The sequence below is a fragment of the Canis aureus genome, chromosome 8 (assembly GCF_053574225.1).
Source record: "Canis aureus isolate CA01 chromosome 8, VMU_Caureus_v.1.0, whole genome shotgun sequence".
Lineage (NCBI taxonomy): Eukaryota > Metazoa > Chordata > Mammalia > Carnivora > Canidae > Canis > Canis aureus.
This window is the reverse complement of record NC_135618.1, coordinates 28130333-28149752: the sequence shown is the minus strand read 5'-3', so window position 1 is coordinate 28149752 and position 19420 is coordinate 28130333. Positions and strand designations below refer to the sequence as shown.

At 41.3% G+C, this 19420-nt stretch overlaps 1 protein-coding gene across 6 annotated transcripts in view; it reads right to left on the bottom strand.

Moving 5' to 3' along the window:
* Positions 1–19420, bottom strand: part of CDC14A (cell division cycle 14A) — a 250286-nt gene that overhangs the window by 50037 nt on the left and 180829 nt on the right. For 2 of the 6 annotated variants that reach the window (XM_077905611.1, XM_077905616.1), the window contains one exon: positions 15772–18050. The exons of 2 other annotated variants lie outside the window; for them this stretch is intronic. In XM_077905611.1, the coding sequence (XP_077761737.1) occupies positions 18021–18050 (30 nt within the window). In that variant the 3' untranslated portion in view covers positions 15772–18020. Of the gene's footprint in view, positions 1–659; positions 839–15771; positions 18051–19420 lie in introns of those variants that run through there. 2 more of the 6 variants (XR_013384557.1, XM_077905609.1) reach the window with 2 other exon arrangements.

Below are 19420 nucleotides of genomic sequence, written 5' to 3'. Positions count from 1 at the left end.
TCCCTACTTTTCCCGTATTCCAGTCCCTGTGCCCAGCATCACCATTATCCTGATGCCTAAGTCAGAATCCTAGCTATCATTTTTTATTACTTCTTTCCTCTCTTCCTCCCTATATCCATCAATCACCCAAGTGTCCTCATTCTACCATATTCATGTTTTGTAATCTGTTCACTGATCTCTATCCACTCTGCCACTACCTAATATCAGACAACCACAACTACCATCTCTTCTCTAGAATATCCCAACAAGCTCCTAACTGATGTCTACCTACCATCTTACCTCCCTCCAGGCAAAGTGATCTTTCTAAGACTAAAAGACACCGCTTCTCAAGTGTTAAATTTTTTTGTGTGTCCCTACCTTCCACTCCAATGTACATTCTTTGAAAATAGAGCTTTGCATTGATTACTAGTGTTATTGGATGCTCCCAGAACAATGCCAGACACATAGGATACTCTTAATCAATATTTGTTGGAAGAAATAGTGAGAAAGTGTCACTTTTGTGCTTAAGTTCTTTCACTAAGACCCTATTATCCTCAGGAGAATCATGAGCATCATCATTGCTAATGTTACTGAATACACACCACATGCACCAGGCATTCCTTTGGGGATTTTTCATCTATGGTTTCATTTGGCCCTCATGTCAGGCCTACAAGGCTTACCTCTAAACTTACAGGCTGGGGCAAGAGTCCTGGTCCAGGGCAGCCCAGGTGGCTCAGCGGTTTAGCGCCGCCTTCAGCGCAGGGTGTGATCCTGAGACCTGGGATCAAGTCCCACGTCGGGCTCCCTGCATGGAGCCGGCTTCTCCCTCTGCTGTGTCTCTGTCTCTGTCTCTCTCTCTCTGTCTCTCAAGAATAGATAGATATATGATAGATAGATAGTTAGATAGATAGATAGATAGATAGATAGATAGATAGATAGATAGTCCTGGTCCACAGGCTATATATCTAAATATTTTAAATTCATGAATCAAGCCATCAAATTGTCAAATAATATTGTGTTCTCCTACCTTGACAAACATACTTTCATGACAACTGAAAGCTGGGCTCAAATTTAGATCCTCAGATTCATAGATTATTGCATGCTACTGGAATGTGACAACTTGGCCACCTTACCTCTGTCCCACAGTCCATCCCCTTCTCTCCCTGTCCTCAGCTCTGTCATCGCCTGCCTGTTACATATAGGATGCTCCAACCTGCTCATCCAAGTCCCATCCGTACTCCTGTCACACAGCTCTCCCTTAGCACCATTTCAGACCTGTAATGATGCCTGGAAGGCAGAGTCAGCCAGCAGAAGGACAAAGTCAGAGCAGAGGTCCACACAGATCATGAAGGTGTGTTCATGGCCACTGGGCAAGGAATTCTGGGGTCCTTGCCAACGAACGTGGTCTCGAAAGGGCATGTGAGCTTTACATGAACTTGTTCCCCTTGGATCCACTTAATAGATGAGAAAGCTGAGTCACAAAAATAATTTGGTAAGTGAATTTCGTTAAGTAGGTAAATTAAACAACTTGCCCAAGATCACACAGTTAGAAAGTAGAATAACTGGGATTCAAACCCGTTGCTCCATACTTAACCCCCACCACACCATACTGCCGCCTTTGGTAAAGTTTAAATTCTTTAACATGGGTTAGCTGCTGTAAATAAAGCTGACACAACAAGGAGACCCAAAATTATGGAGGTTCAAAAAAGAAATAATTCATTTATCTCTCACAAAGGTGAATGAACAGTCCAGGTGGAAGGCAGATCAACTACACCAGGTCATCCAGAAACCCAGAGATCTCCTTATGGCTCCCCCACCCCTTAGGACAGGAGTATTCAAAGTGTGGTCCCTGACCAGAGACATCAACATCCCCTGGAAACATGTTAGAAATGACTGAGACCCACTGGATCAGATTTTCTGGTGATGGTGTCCAGCGATCTGTTTTAACGAGCCCTCCAAGTGACTCTGATGCTTGCTAAAGATCGACCACCACTGCCTCAGGATGCTATCCTTGTCTACTTGGATGACATCATTTCACCACTGTCACATCCACATGCCAGCTGGCAGAGATGAGGAAAGAAGAGAGAGGGGCAGCCAGCTTCCTTTTCAAGGATGTGAACTGAAAAGTTCACATATCACTTCTGCAAATACATACCCCAAACAGTGAAAACTTTAGTCACATGGCTGCTGCTTGCTGCAAGAGAAGCTGGGGCCACGCTAGCTGAGCGTTCACAGGCCCTGCGCAACTCCGGGAGGGTGGAGAAAGGAGAGGGCAGACAGTGGGCAGTAGAGGGAAGCCGGTTACCAGGTTTACCCAGGTTTAAACCTGCAAGTTTAGAATCAGGCCATTATCAGTTGGGCCCTTTAAGCATGGTGCCTTGGGCATACCAGCTTTTCAAGATCCTTTGACAATACTTAATATCTGAAAAAAAAAAAAAAAAAGAATTCCTGGCTCTGAAATATAAAAAAGAAAAGTTTGAAACAGAAATTAATATGCGGGGTGCCTGGGTGGCTCAGTCAGTTGAGTATCTGCCCTTGGCTCAGGTCATGATACTGGGGTCCTGGCATCGAGCCCTGCATTGGGCTCCCTGATCACTGGGGAATCTGCTTCTCCTGCCCCTCCGGCCCTCTCCTGCCTCTCTCCCTGCTTGTGTGCTCTCTCTCTCTCTCTCTCTCTCACTCAAATAAATAAATAAAATCTTTTTTTTAATAAAATCTTAAAAAAAGAAATTAATATGCTATTAGTCAACTGCACATTATCAACAATAGCCAAACCATGGAGCGAGCCAAGTGGATAAAGAAGAGGTGGTACATACACACAATGGAACATTACCCAGCCATCAAAAAGAATGAAATCTTGCCATTTGCAATGACATGGATGGAGCTAGAGGGTATTATGCCAAGCAAAATAAGTCAGTCAGAGAAAGACAAATACCATATGATTTTACTCATATGTGGAATTTAAGAAACAAAACGGATGAACATAATAGGAAAGGGGGGGGAAGGAAAGAGGGAAACAAACCGTAAGAGACTCTTTTTTTAAGGTTTTTTATTTATTTATGAGAAAGAGAGTGGAGGGAGAAGCAAAGAGAAGCAAAGAAAGAAGGAAAAGCAGACCCCTTGCAGAGCCCGATGCCCACCCTATCCCAGGACCCTGAGCTCATGACCTGAGCCAAAACCAAGCGTCAGACCCTAAACCAACTGTGCCACCCAGGCACCTCCATAACAACTCTTAACAATAGAGATCAAACTGAAGGTTGATGGAGGGAGGTGGGTAGGGGTGGGCTACATGGGTGATGGGGATTAGGTACTTGTTATGATGAGCACTGGGTGTTGTATGCAAGTGATGAATCACTTAATTCTACTCTGGAAACCAATATTGTAGTGTATGTTAACTAAAATTTAAATAAAAATGGTGAAAAAATAGTCAACTGCAAATCAATTCATTATTTATAAACTATTTTAGGTGGAAATCGGGATACATTGTCATATGTTTGATATGATGTGTGATGGGGCCTCCACAAGTGCTGAGGTCTGCACAGGTCTTAAAACTGCCCAGCGTAAGTCCCTCCTACAACCTCTTCCATCCTCACCTCTGCACCCCTTCTCTCCCCACCCCAGCCCTGCTCCAGCCAGACTGTGGACCTGCCTTCCTTGAGTGTGCCTCAGTTTCTCCTCTTGCTTCCAGCTAGCCATGTCTGTGTGTTCAGGGCATGCCATTCTCCTGGCTGCCTCTTTGCAATCCACTCCCATTTTGCCGTGCTAAGTCCTACTTATCTTCCAGGCCTGAGCTCAGACTTCCCCCTCCTGCAAGGAGTCTTTCTTGACCTCCACGATAGCTTGTCCAGCCTGTGTGCCCCCAAAGCACACGTGTGTGTTGCTGCCACAGCCGGGCTCCCCAAGGATTGGCTACTCCCTCTCCACCTGATAAACTACTCAAGGCCAAGGCTCTCTTTTTGGTCAGAGTGCCTGACACGCTGTAAATACTTAAACATTTGGTGACTGAATAGGTCCCTGGGGAACCTCTAGTAGGCAAGGTCAAGATTTCTAGCTCAGTTACTTTCTCAAGAGGTCAACTGGCAGTCAGAGTCACGCAGCAAGGCGTTGCTGTTACTGATCTTCCCAAACTGCTTTATAAGCTTCATGTAACCACATCCTCACGCTCGATGCCACCAAATTATTTTTAAATAGAGCTTTTGTTGATAACAAGGACCCGCTCATACCACTGCATAGCCACCCCTGACAGGGCCCAGGGTGTACTTTGCCCAGTACTCAATTTCAAAATCCACCAAAGCACATCTAGCACCTGGCTCCCCATGCTTTGGAAAGATCTGAGAAATTGCTCGTTTCCTGGGCCTTCCCTGGCTGCCAGGGGCCAGGCCACAGAGCAACCCCACCAAGCACAATGCCAAGACTGTGTAAAATCCTATTTCAAACCCCAGCTGCATTTCTTCAGATCTGGATCTTCTCAGAATGAACACAACTGAGAACCATGTTGGGATGAGCTTCTTCGGACCAGAAGAGAGGTTTTGCAAAGGAAGGGCAGCTCCATGCTGCTTTACAGAAGCCCAGCGTAGGAGTAATTCAACTGCAGGAGCCCATTTACCATTAGGAGAAAGCAAAACCCCCATAGAGTTTTTAGAAATCACGCATTTGCAGAACCATGGGGCTGGAAATGACCCGCGGTCTGCTCCTTGCCGAGCTCTCACCTGGGGTGCCTGAGACCTTCCGCGCTGGCCTCCCACTTGCCTTCTGCTCTGTCAGACCCCAGAGCACCAACCCGAGCAACCGCAGCTCATGCAGGGGTAGACTCCCATCAGGCAAGTACCCCAGAGCCCGGCTCACAGTGGGGGGCCATTTGGCAAAGTCTGGGAGTACTTTTGGTTGTCACACATGGGGGCAGAGGGTGTCACTCTATCTAATGGGTAGAAAGCAGGGACACTAACCATTTCACAGGAGTCCCACAACGAAGAAGGATTATCCAGCTCAAAACGTCAGCAATGCCCACACTGAGAAACCCTGCCAAGGAGGTTAGGAGCTCAGGGTGGAAGCCAGAGCCTGTTTGTAGTTGCTGGCAAATTATTTCACCTTTACTGATCTCAGTTTTCTCCTTTGTAAAATGCAAATAATGTCACTTCCCTGTAAGGTGGGGAGGGTCTAAGATGATTAAATGTTTGCAAACAGCTTCAGGAAGTGGCCAGTGAGTGTGACAATGGTGATTCCCAACTAGGGAGTGGAGGGTGTAAAGGGACACATCTTCCCAAAGAAAAAACCTGGAGGAAATGTGGGATGGCTTATGAAACATAGATTTAGATAAACCAATTTTCAGCTCTGAGTCACTGCCCCAGGAAGTCCCTGTAAGCATTTTAAGAAAACTGTGATCCTCTCCATGTTTGTGTGCAAACATGGATGTGTGTATCTATGTGTTTTTCTGGAGATTAAATAATTATTTCAGCTTCTCAAAGGGGTCTGTAGTCTTAAAGGGTTAGGAATCATTGATGTCATTCAATCGCCTCACTTTACAAAAAACTCAACCCAAAACAGTATGTATGACTTATCCCAAATCACACACATGGTGACGGGTCTACACCTCAAACCAGGTTGTCCCTGTGACACTCGTACAGGTGTCCCCACAGAAGTAGGCTATGAAATCAAGGCAATTTATAAACACACAACAAGATAACATAATAAACACAAACACAACTCCTCATTCTAGCACAATATACAAAGCTCTAAATTTGTCTTTTCAGAGTTAATTGAACTGTGATCCTCAAATCTCCAGTACCAAAATCACCTGGGTCTGGATCAGAGCCTCGGCCCAGGCCCAGGAATCTGATTTTAACAAGCTCCCCAGGCAACTGTCTTCTACATTAGTATTTGAGAATCACCGAAGCAGAGGATATGTAAACTGATCATGTTAGTTTTTGAGTGTTGATTTGTAAAGTTGCCAAAGCATTTCTTTTCTGAACTACATTTTCAGCTTTTTCCAGGAAAACCAATTTAAACTAAAATTGCTTTGGCTTGGTATTTGTCCAGAAGTGGCTTTTTTTCCAGTAAGGGTTTAATATAGTTTATTTTTTTAAATGTGCTTAAAAAATATTTCTGTCTAGTAGAGATAGGAACTGGATCGAGACCATTCAGTTTCATGTTTTCAAGTATTTAAGAATTATTTTAGGTAATTGAAGTGAGAAGATCAAATTACTTTTAAGGAACACTGTGTGTGTGTGTGTGTGTGTGTGTGTGTGTGTGTGTGTGTTTTCTCCCATTATCACTGATGGGGGAAAAAATCACATACTTTTCGGTACTTGGCCACAATTATTATCATCCCTAATTGGAGTTAAGCAGGATTGACAGATAACAAATGAAATAAGCAGCGACACCAGGTGGTTCAGTGGTTGAGCATCTGCCTTCGGCCCAGGACATGATCCCAGGGTCCTGGGATCGAGTCCCACGTTGGCCTCCCTCTGCCTGGGCCTCTGCCACTCTCTCTGTGTCTCGTGAATAAATAAAGTCTTTAAAACAAAAACAAACCAAACAAACGAAATAAGCAAAATCTGAGAAACTGTTCGTGTAATTTTAAAGTCTAAATCAGATTGATCAGGAAACAGGACAACCAGGAGCTACTATCCTGTTTCTACTTGAGACAATCACTGGTTAGAAATACTAATATATTCTATTTTCTTCATCTCAGAAATAAGGAGCCTGCTCCTAGCACTATCACTATCCAGCAGCTTTTTTTCAGCATATTTCTTTATTCTATAATCCTTTGAAAAACTTCCCTGGATAGAGACAGCCTTTGGAGCCTCTGTGAAAGCACCTGCCAAATATGTGTTTGAAGCCTCTCTGTCATGGAATTTAAGAGTTAAGGATATCACAACATTTGGGGACTGCAGAGCCACACATCCACTTGGATGTCCTTCAAACACCATAGATAAAGCCCAAACTCTCCATGCTTGCCTCACATTGGGGTATGGGTAGGGGGTGACTGTGTGCTAAGCACCCAGTGAGCACTGCCTCATTTCTTCCTAACCACCCAACCCTGGGTGGGAACCACCCAACAACTGGTGGGAAAACTAAATGGGTGCACAGCCCCAGTCTGCAAACAGGCTGCTCCAAAGGTCCAGCTTTCTTCGAGTGGATACAGCAATACTCTCCACTGTCTTTTGGTTATTGTTGCTGGACCACATTGCTCTCCAGTGCTATCCTATAGCGTCTTTGTCTTGCTATAAAAGTGTAGTGGACATTTGTTTTGTGTTTATTTATTTAGAGAGAGAATGCAAGCAGGGGAGGAGAAGAGGGAGAGGGAAAGAGAGAATCTTAAACAGGCTCCATGCTGAGCTTGGAGCCCAAGATGGGGCTCTCAAGATCTCATGACCCTGAGATCATGACCTGAGCCAAAATCAAGAGTTAGACACGTAACTGATGTAGCTACCCAGATGCCCATAAAATTTTATTTTTTTTAAAGATTTTATTTATTTATTCATGAGAGACACAGAGAGAGAGGCAGAAACATAGGCAGAAGGAGAAGCAGGCTCCCTGTGGGGATCACGACCTGGGATCACGACCTGAGCCAAAGGCAGATGCTCAACCACTGAGCCACCCTGGTGTCCCTAAAATCTTATTTTAAAAAGGCAAGGTAAATGACTGGAAAGCTTGGCTTTCTTCTCCCAATTTCCTAACCCTGGTGTATACAAGGAATTACTGGAGAAGCTTTTAAAAAGGAAGGGAGGAGGGAAGGAAGGAAGGAAGGAAGGAAGGAAGGAAGGAAGGAAGGAAGGAAAGGAAGGAAGGGAGGGAGGGAGGGAAGAAGGAAGGGAGGGAGGGAGGGAGGGAGGGAGGGAGGGAGGAAGGAAGGAAGGAAGGAAGGAAGGGAAGGAAGGGAAGGAGGGAGGGAGGGAGGGAAGGAAGGAAGGAAGGAAGGAAGGAAGGAAGGAAGGAAGGAAGGAAGGAAGGAAGGAAGGAAGGAAGGAAGGAAGGACCACCAGCTGAACCACCGAGCTGGTCTGGGGTAGGGCCTTGGTGCCACTATTTTTAATATGCTCCCTAAGTGATTTTAATGCAGTCAGAATTAAGAATCATAGTTCCATAAGAAACTCACTTTACAACCGTTTTAGTGTTAAATTTATATACATCCTTTAAACAAAACCAGTTGAGGAAATTGACAGTCTGGGAAGTTACACTCCAATAAAGTTAAAAGTTTTTCATCTCTTGATCAATGTGGTCAGTTTGTGGCAAAGCAGCATGGGTTCAGGAGGTAGTTCATTTTATCCTACAAACCATCTCTTCTCTTCGCACCACCTCAAAGTTTAGATGGCACAGACCATGCCAGGGTGGAGAGCTGGTGGGAGCCGCAACACCAGATGGCCAAACTGGTCTGGAGATTCCTGTTTCTTCTAATTCTTTGCCAGATGAACACATTCAGGTTTTTAATTAGAAAAAAAGATGCCAATATTTACTCCTACACCTCCTGCTGCCTTCAAAACCATCTCAACACACGCTCCTCCTCTCTAAAGTCTCCTCTGACCACACTTTCTTTTCAAGTTTTGTCCACACTCCCTCTCCTCCCTCAAGAACATCAGCATTTCCCAGGGAAAGGGTGTCATCAAAATGGATGGCCACCGTTCGGGTGTCTGTGTTCCTCAGAAGAACTGTGAATTGAGCCCAGCGGTTTTGACTTTGTATCTGTAGCTCCTCGGTAGCTGCTCAATAGATTTGGTTGGATGAGTGAATGAATAAAATCGCACAGTCAACGCTCCGATCTCTCTGGGTCAGTGTGACTCCTGTTCTTTGATTCCTCTCTCACTGTCTCAATTCTTTCTAGACCATCAAAGACACCAGAGGCAGCAGCCCATTAAACTTGCCCAAATCCTTTTTGATAAAGCCCCTTCAAAGGGTCGCACCTTATGGGAAGCTGTCTCAAGCAAGGCTTCACTCAAGATTTCTGCATCTAATGGCTTAGAGTCTACCCAAGAAAATGAGATCTACGTAGCGCTTATTTCTGAAGCCCTCAGAGAAAATATGAAAAAGGTACAAGTGAAATAAAAGGGTCCAATCTAAACCTATTATGAGTCAGGTACCTGGGATAGAGCAACAGAGGACAGATGTTAGTAGGGGAGGGGGATCACACTTCACCAAACACAACACATGACAAGGCTTCTTTCTGAAGGAGGAGGAAAGTAAGCCGACCTCTTAAAGGACTGACACTATGGGGCGAGGGAAATATGTAAGAAGAAGCCCAAAAAATGTAATTTGCAAGAGAGGACAGCGCCTATTTTTGTCCAGCACATCATTTGGAGCACTGGGCAAGTTTGTGTAGGAACAAGAAAACATCCCAGGTATTCAGACAGAGTCATTATTTGAGTACATAACATGCTTTCGGAAAAAAAAATCTGGAAATACAATCTGTTATCGTCATTCAGGTTAGCCAATTTGAGGGAGTGGAGGATTTAAATCTTTTACTCTTCTTAATCTCTGATTTAAAAAAAAAAGATTATTTACTTATTTATTCATGAGACACAGAGGGAGAGAGAGACACAGGTAGAGGGAGAAGCAGGCTCCATGCAGGGAGCCTGACATGGGACTTGATCCCAGGTCTCCAGGGTCACGCCCTGGGCCGAAGGCGGCGCTAAACCGCTGAGCCACCCGGGCTGCCCAATTTCTGATTTTTTTTACAAGAATCATATTACATCTTAAAATAAAAGTAATATATCGAGTAAAACCGGAATACATGCTTTCAATAAAATGTTATAAAATAGAAATTCAGTTATAAGATAGTTGGGTATATCAGTGCATAGTGTTTAATAAACACCTATTTAACACCTATTAAAACCAAAAGAATGATACAACTTGGAAAAGAATTGCCCAGGGCTTATCATCATTAGGACAATGTTAAAAGTCATCTTAAGAATCCCTTAATGTCTTCAACCTGTTTATCAGATGTTGCTCATTGTTGTGTGAGCGCAGAAAGCAGCTTTCTGTTGTGTGAGCATTTCAAAAAGGTGCACAGGCAGGTTGCTGTGGAAACCTCACACCTGAACTTTCTGCCCTTTGGCCAACTAATCCTTTCCATTCTACCCTAAAACAACCTTTTTTTTTTTTTTTTTTTTTACAATTTTAAGAATTTCATTTTCTTACATTAGGTCCCAGTGTTTGAATTCTTGTACTTTTTTAGACTCTTCAGGCTAGCTGAGAATCAGCAAGAGATTATTACTTTATATTTTCAAAGCCATAGCACGTTCTAACCAAACTCTCCCTGGGCCTCACCATGTGTACACCAGCCTGAAGCCTTAACATGCTGAGAACTGTCTTGCTGGAGATGTTTCTGCTTATTTTGTTTTGATGTGCCCTCTCAACACCAGTCAGACTGGCTACATGTAACACAGCAAAAAGGCCAGCAGTGAGGCTCTGCTCTTGAGGCCGAGCTTAAATCCGGGCTGGCCCACTTGCTGGCCATAGGTCCTAGGGCAAGTCATTCACTTCTTTACATCCCCTTCCTCCACCTGAAGCCTCTTGGTGCTGCTGTCTAGCAACGTAACTTACGGATTGACTTACAGACCTATGGCAGCTAGTGCATTGTCTGGCTTACATTAATCACTCCAAAAAATAACCGGTTACCGTTTCCCCCGGGCCTCCCTGCTTCTGCAGGGCTGCAGGTGCCAGGCTGGAAACGTAACTGGAATCATTGGAGCCGACAAAATATTTGCATCATAGGTCTTTTCCTAAGAATATTCTTGGGAATTTTGACTCGTACAAGGCCCGTCCAGGTGGTTCAACCTGGGGGTCAAGAGACATGGGAAGCCTGTGGGCACCTGTAACTTCCTCTGCACAGGCAGCCTGCTGCTTTACTGAAAGGGGTTTAAACCTCTTTGTGATCGCGGTTTTCTCTATTTTGAAAAATCCAGGCCTTTTTTATTTATTCTTACTTTATTTTAGATTATTCTAGCTCATCCTTTTAAATTTTCAATTCCTAAGTGTTTTATTTTTCAGTCTCCTTCTTTAGATTTGCCGTTTACCTCATTTTAAGCAGTTTCTCAATTTATATCACTATTTTATCATTTTAATTTCTATTTTTACTGTTTAAAGTGTACCTTTCTTAGAGCTTCAGTATTGTCTATTTTTTTTGTGGTCACTATTTTTTAGCTTTAACCTTTTTCAATTATTCTTTTACTCCAATATTTTTGAAATTGTCATATTGTTAAAGCTGTCTTCACCTATATTTTTTATTTTCTTTCACTTATTAAATAACAGGTAAATACTAGAAGCAAAATCTTGAGACTAGTTTACTTCTTAAAACAAAGATGATTTAGGGCATTTTTCCTACTCTAGTTTATCCCAAAATAAAACCACTTCTGAATGTATCCGTTTAAAAGCAAAACAGAGGAGAGCCTGGGTGGCTCAGCTGGTTAAGCACTGGATTCTTGATTTCTGCTCAGGTCATGATCTCAGGGTTGTGAGGTGGAGCCCAAGAGGCAGGCCCCACACTCAGCCAGGAGCTTACTTAAAATTCTCTCCCTCTCCCTCCCCCCCCCCCACTCTCTTTCTCTCTCTCTCAAAACAAAAACAAAAACAAAAACAAAAACAAAAACAAAAACAAAAACCAGAAAAGAGAACTGTGGCCCATATGGAGCACTAGAGACCCAAAAGGGTAGCATTCCTTTCTACTAGACCACAACTCTCCCCTCCACAAAGAAGTCTCCGGAAATAGGGACTGTGGGGCAACCTCATAAAGTAAAATTACATATCCATTTCAATGGGCTTTGGTTACTACAAAATTAGCTAAAAAAAAATAGGGTGCAAAATACATTTCCAGGGCACCTGGGTGGCTCTGTCAGTTGGGCATCTGCTTTCAGCCCCGGTCATGACCTCAGGGTCCTACTCAGCAGGGAGTCTGCTTCTCCCTCTCTCTGCCTCTCTCTCTCAAATAAATGAATAAAATCTAAAACAAGATAAAACAAAAATATGTTTACATAGCAAAAATGAGACTGATGTCTTTTCAAGGTTGGCTTTGGCTTCCATCTGGAAACAGCTTCCTGCACGGACATCAGACTTCCCCTAATGATAATGGTGGTTCGCTTTGCCCAGATCGTGCAAACGCTAAGGTTTATGCGCAACACCTGCTATCCTTCTAGAAGTCTGGAATTTTGGTTCATGCTAATCAGAGGGTACTTACATGACCAGTTCCCAATAAAAACCTTTGGTGCTTGGTCTCTAATGAGCTTCCCTGGTAGACAACACTTCACTTGTGCAGTCACCACTGGTTGCTGAAGAATGAAGCACATCCTATGTGGTCCCACTGGGAGGGGACCCTTGGACGCTTGCACCTGGTGTCCTCCAGACCTTACTCCACGCGTGTCTTCCCTCTGCCAATTTTGCTATTTCCTTTCACTGTAGTAAGTCTTAGCTGTGAGTACAACCATATGCTGAGTCATGTGAGTCCTTCAACAAATCATAGAACCCGAGGGGTGACCTGGGGGGTGCCGACAAACAGGGCTTCTCCTAGCTCCAGAATGGCTGCTAATTAGTTTCTGACTTAGTCATTGATGGTTAGCTCTCTTCCAGACCAAATGAGTGAAATTTTCCTCTTTTGGATTACCCTAGAAATTAACAGCCCCAACCACTTGTCTCTTCATTAGGAATCCTTAATGAAGGATCATTTCCCCCAACAGATTGAACTTTAAAATAGATCAAACCATTGTAAAGTCTCAGTTTGCTTGGTGGAGTGTCAGGGTCTCTCTTGGCATTCTCACCTCTTGTCACACAGGACAGCCATCTCGGTACCAGGTCCCCTCACTCAGCCTTTGGTGCAGTGTCTGAGGAGAACCCCAAGGCTGGTGCTCCGTGCTGATGGGACTGGAGATTCTCTGAGGCAAGGGTCTCTGCTCTGTTTTGTGTTTCCTGCATTGACATGGCCTCTGGCCATTACTCCATTATCCTTGAAGGCACGTGATCTAAGTGATAAAGTAAGGTACTAACTCGGCCTCAAGCAGCAGGAAAATCTCAGGCTACCTGGTGTACTTGTGAAGGAAATTGGTGTAAAGAATGGCCAAGGGAGAGAAGTGAATAGTATATCTTCTTAAATCAGGAAAAACTTGCCCTATCCATCCCCGCTGGTCACAGTCAACAGATGTCATGTTATTTACAACCCAAGCTATAGGAGAAGCTAATTGATTACATCTTTCTAGAATTGACAAAACTGCCTGGACCTTGCCTCCTAGGACATGGTATCTCTCTCAGAATGTGTAGTGTGAAGTCTCTCTGCTGGCAAGAAACCTAGATTTTTAAAAATGATGTCATTTCCTCCAGTCTTTTAATGGATTGGTTTCTTTAATCAATCTCAAATCTTTCGGACCCCCATATCTTCCAAGGTTTTCTCAGTACAAAAAGGCATATATTTCACAGTTTCATCTCCATTAGCTCTCTGCAAAGGCCAGATGTACACTAGATAAATGATAGGTAGGTAGGTAGATAGATAGATAGATAGATAGATAGATAAATGGATAGATGATAGATACTTATATAGACTATCATTACACTATTCTGATCTCTGATTTCAATTTGTTTTTCCAATTTTCTATTCTATGTACCTGACAATCATTTTTGGAGATCTGGGTGTCAAGATTGACAATCTCACTTGGAGAAAATCTCTTCTTTAAAAACATTTTAAACCACTTTATTGGGGCATGATTGACATCCAAAAAGCTGTGCATATTTAATGTATATAACCTGATGGGTTTGGAGGTAAGCACACATACATGAAACCACTACCATGATCTATGCCATTATCCATCACCTCCAAAAGTTTCCTCTCATCCTCTTATAATAATTGTCATTATTATTATTTTGTGGCAAAAGCACTTAAGCTAAGATCTACCCTCTTAGCAAATTAGAGTTCAAAGTCTCAGTTATGTAAGATGAAAAAGTCCTAGAGATCTACTGTACAGCATAGAGCTTATAGTTAATAGTCACGCATTATACTATTCTTAAAATTTTGAGGGAAATAAATCCCAATAAGAAGTCCTGGAGCTGACTGAAGGTGAGCATTTAGCATAAATTTGCCCAGCCTAGGAAGAGAGGACAATATCCTGTAACATCTGAGAGGGCTATTCATCTCAGCTTCAGCCCAGCATCAGTTGCCTCAAAATTTAGTGTCAGAAGAAGCCCCTTCTTGCTCCTTTGTGGTACACTTGGTCCATTCTTTGAAGCCAGCTTAAATCCTTTTGTTAGAGAGTCATAATGTAAAAAAACAAAATACATTTGATAGATCAGTACCCTTGAAACTGAAGTTTCATGTCAATGTAAACATTTGCAGATGGAGTCATTTCTACAGTTACTACCTTGACTCCTAATTTTCACTTGCAGACCAACCTCTCAAAACAGCTTTGGTCAACTTGATTTGAACCAAAGGAGAAAAAGCAAGTGGTGATGTGAATCACATCTATTTCGGTGATATGCCAGCTAAAGGAAGGTGTGGTGACTGCAAAGGTCAGTTAACTTATGTTTGTCCATTTAAAACCATTTCCAAATAACCGTATGTTGCATCAGAAGTAGTCTTCCAATAGAAGTTTCTACTTGCACTCACTCAAAAAGTTTAAAATTCCCTAGAAAAGCTGTTTTTCTCTTTCTTGATATGATTATCATAATTCAATCCATAGAGAAGGAACTGGGTGGGAATATATTAACATTTCAATCCAGCTCAAAATAACTTAATACAATTATTTTCTACTTTCCATTCCAGGGGTGCCACTACTGTGCAACCTATGTGTAAATAAAAGCGTTTTATCTTAGGATATAAATTACGTCTTGTTGTAATTGGAAATTTCCCTAATTAATCTTCAGAGGAGACTGAATTCTTGCTTTGCTGTGTGTTATAGAGAGGACTGCAAGGCTTTTGCAGAACCATGAACTCTGCCTTACAAGGGCACTTGGGGAAAGATCACAGGCTTTGTAGAGAACCCGAAACACCAGAGTGCTGTTCAGCTTGCATTCTAACATTGGTTTAAGCAGAAACTTTTAACATATTGATGGCTTAACAAATGTCACAAAGGAGAGCTTACAAAAGTGCGAACGATTTTGAAAATACATTTCTGTGAAAAAAAAAATACATTTCTGTGGCTCAGTGTTGGTAAACTCACGTTCCTGCCTTAGGTGCACCCCAGCTGAATATATATATATTGGGTAGCCTCTCAGGTGTGTCTTGAGATTTATAAATTATTTGGCATCCACAGATGTTCACAAAACCATGTGAACTCAACGACGGCTAGGTGAGATATTTGTGGGACTAATTAACTGATTAGTTTTACTATTTTTTTCATAAGAACTGAATCCGAAGAAAAAGATTTTCTGTCCTTCTACACAGGTTCATGAATTCGTAAGAACTCTCCTTCTCTAAGATGTGGTCCCATGACAACCTCCGTATCCCAACTGTCTCATGCAGTGTTGTGAGAACTGCTAATTGGCAGATTCTCAACTCAAGAAGTGAAACCTTCCCACTCACACCCTTTCCTCTGTGTTCTGAAAAAAAAAAAAAAAAACTTTAAAGACAAAAGAGAAGGGCACAACCTCAGAAACATCACAACCCGGAGAGATCCAGTTTAATGCAAAGGACATCTTCAACAAATAGTGCAGTTCTTCCTCTCGAGCTGGCTCTTCTGGACATAGATCCAAGTGGGAGGTTTGTTCCATCTGATTTATTTCTGTAATTTCTCCTTTAAGAAAAATGGCCATTCTTCTCCAAAGCCACCGATCACCAGTCTATCATCCAGTAGTCGTAAATAACCAAGCAGGACCCAAAACTCTGATCACAATCAGTGTTTTATTAACAGAAAGGAAAATTATATAGAGAAAGACAGCAAGAGCCTGACATCATCTGCCTTTTGTGAAAAGCGAAGTATAAGATTTCTTTGTGCTCACTGTCATATACTTCAAAAAATGGCCACAACCTGGAGAGTTAATAAAAGATAAACTAAAAATCCAGAAGGAAGAGCCTGTGAAACTTGAAAGGCACCAACCAGATTGGATCAAGTATAAAATTATAAAGAGACTTCAGTACATTGATAACTCAAAATCCAAATTATAAAAGTCAGGGAAAACAGATTGCATAAAACTTTTATTATTTATTAGCAGTGCATTCTTCTACACTTTAAGATAGAACAAAATATCTTTTGGAAGGTAAACTATTTGTAACAAAATACATGTCAACAATTTTTATTTCTGGAGTAGAATTACTTTGCTATATACTTTCTATATTATATACATATGCTTCTTGGTTTGTCTAAGTATCTCCATGTGTACAAATAACTTTAAGACATACACATGTAGATACATGACTAATATACCACACATAATTATGGAAAATTTATAGTAGTCAATTTTACAATCATTTTAATAGCTGCACACAAGTTAGTGTTCACAGAACAAAAACTGTCAATATGATTCCCTTTTCCCCACTTCAAGCATCATCTGAATTACTTTTCACTGATAATTTTTTAAAAATACTATCATCTTTCTATACAACTAACCAATCTATTTTTTACAGGAACTCATAATAAAATATTTTACTATTTCAGCTTTAGAAAAGGTAGACAATTTAATTCCACTTCCTTTAATTTTTGACTCCTAAGACCTACAATTCATTTTTTTCCGTCAGCTTAGTGCAATTACTTGGTACTGCAGTTACTGAAGTTTAAGTAATGAACCTGAGCCAAACAGTCATTCAAATGCCTTTTTGAAATGTAAAACACGAACGAGATGTTTTGCTGAAGCATGTATAACAGCCTCAAGGTACCCTCTCCTAATAAATAGATTATAAATAACTCAGTGGTTGAGAGTGAAGCACTTCATACGGATCCATTGACTGTGTGAGTAGTCCACTCTGACAATCAGGCACTGAAGCCTCCAGGCTTCTCAGGGCTACACTAAGATTACACTTCTCGCAAAAGGGCTGTGAGTACCTGCAAGGAGTCCCTTCGTTTTCACTGTCAGGTTTCTGATATGCTGGCTTGTGTGTTAGGTATTTATAATCTGTTTCAAACACATCTCCTTTGATCCAGAGAACTACTTAGCAGCATCTTTTTTCGGTTTTCTCTCTTCATTGATTTAAAAAACTGGTGCCAGACCATATGTGGTTACAGACAACAACCTCGTACCAAAAGCAGAATGTCCTAACTGTGTTAAGGGCTCTTGTGAGAGGAGGAAAGAAATAAAAGCATGTGGAATGTTGAGTCATTGCATAGAGCAAAACCGTGTTTTCAGCGCATCAGGAGAAAGATTCAATGAATTCGGATCTCCAACTGGATGTTAAATTTTGTGAAAGCCCCACAAGGATGCAAAACTAAATGGCTCAGTGACAAAAACAAAGGGAAAGGAAATGGTCTAACAAAGCCATATCAAATGATCGATCGTCCTCCTCTTGCCACAGATCAGCTTGGAAAAACTCATTATATTAGATTGACTTCTCAAAGGAATGAACTGATCTGCCATATTTATAGTGGGAACATAAAAATCACTTTCCAAAAACTTTCTCCCTTACTTTCTGTTAATAAAGAGGAATTATATATTCATTGTAGACAAAGCCATACTAAACAAATTCAAAATACAAATTTTTGGTAGCAAACAACAAGAAATCTAAGTCAAAATATAGTCTAGTTTTTACATAATTTTATATATTTATAAATTTATCAAAATAGTCTTTTAAAGTTCACCATACATACATAATAATGTAACACTGTACATGTAAGTGTAATAACAAATGTATTACCGAAATACATTAAAAATAGTCTTTCAAAATACCAAATTCAACATTACAACTGTCTTAAAAAGTGTGGACATCGCCATACACATAGTTTCAGTGCATTTGTAGTAGTCATTAGCCAGAGTTTTCTGGTTTCAAGTCTCTTGAAGGTCTTATGTTAGCGCTCTCCTGAATTTAAGGTGAGAAGGCAGAAAGACTCCTCCGACAAGCAGCTGCTTTCTCTCTACATTGCTCGTCCAGGTGAAGACACTGTGTGTAAGAGAGGGACGGCTTTCACCGGAGTGGCGGGGCCTTAGTAATGAACATATTCAGACTGAAGGGACTGTGTGGGGAGAGACATAAACCCGGGTTAAAGTCCATCACATACAAAACTGGTAACACATCCTGCTGCTTCCTCCTTCCACACACAAGGCAGTTTGGGTCTATTATATAAAAGATAAATGAAATAAACTAAGAAGACAATAGAAAGGGATGAAGACAATAGAAAGGGATGAAAAGAAGCATTTGCTAAAAATAAGATACTCAATTATGTGACATGATTGCAAGAAAACTGTATTTTAAAAGGCTGACGGTTTATTCAAAGCAGTTAAAAATTAAGTATTATTTGCAAATTGGTAGGTGGCACCAAACTCACTTCTAAGCTTTATGCAATAATCTTGAGTTTGATTTCAAAAATATGAAATGACATTTGTAACTAAATTGAAGTTTATTAGAATATGCTTTAAAATTATACACTTTTTAATTGAATCCAATGCATATCAAATGTTAATGTTTCTAATGCAGTAGAATTAGCAGTCAGTTAAATAAATTCCTTATGAAGGCTTGAACTTAATAAATGGCTTACAAATTCTTTCCATTTAGGGGGAGAGCATTACTAGCTTTGCAATTGAAGCTTAAGACCCAAAAGCATTTGTGCAGAAGAATCTTGCAGTCATAACATAAGAAATAGTGGACAGCTTTCAAGAAAAGTAAACACTGCAAATCCCTCCCACGTCATATTAAATATCACATGTAAAAGGAACATGATTGGGATATGTAATCAAGAATGCATTAATAATAGATATTAACCAAGAAAAGATAAAGAAAGGTCAAAAAATTCCCAAATACTTCTTTTTGAGCAAACAGCAGTAAAAAGAAGAAACACAAATTAGTCTGAACATTACCAAATTCTTTTGCACAATTCTTCTAATCAAATACCTTCCAACAACAGTTACTCTATTTGCTGCTACATGTCCTTTTCTCCTCCCCCAATATTTCTTTTTCAAATTGACCTGCAGCATGGTATTAATAGGTCTTCTCGATTCTGAGACTAGTCCTTTTTGTTGATGGTAGACATTTCAGTAAAAACAATCTCTCTGTTGTGCAAATAATCTACAAAAGGATTCAAACTATCTTTGTTCAGCTTCCAATCCCAATCCCAGTGAATTTTATATCCTACGGACAGCCATTTTCTAAGTATCTATCAACATTGTGAGTCAAAAAGTTACCAGCTTGCCCTCAAAGGGTAAAAGCCCACGCTGTCATACAAACATAAAATGAAAAGACAAAGGTGTCAGCATTCAATAATGTGCATAGGGTGAGAGTAGCACTGTAGAGAAGCAAAGCATGAGGCAAAGAGTGGGAAGGGAAGGCTTGGGGAGGGGAGTGGTTCCTGATGCTGCAAGTTTCAAGGAAGAATAAAAATCTTAAGAA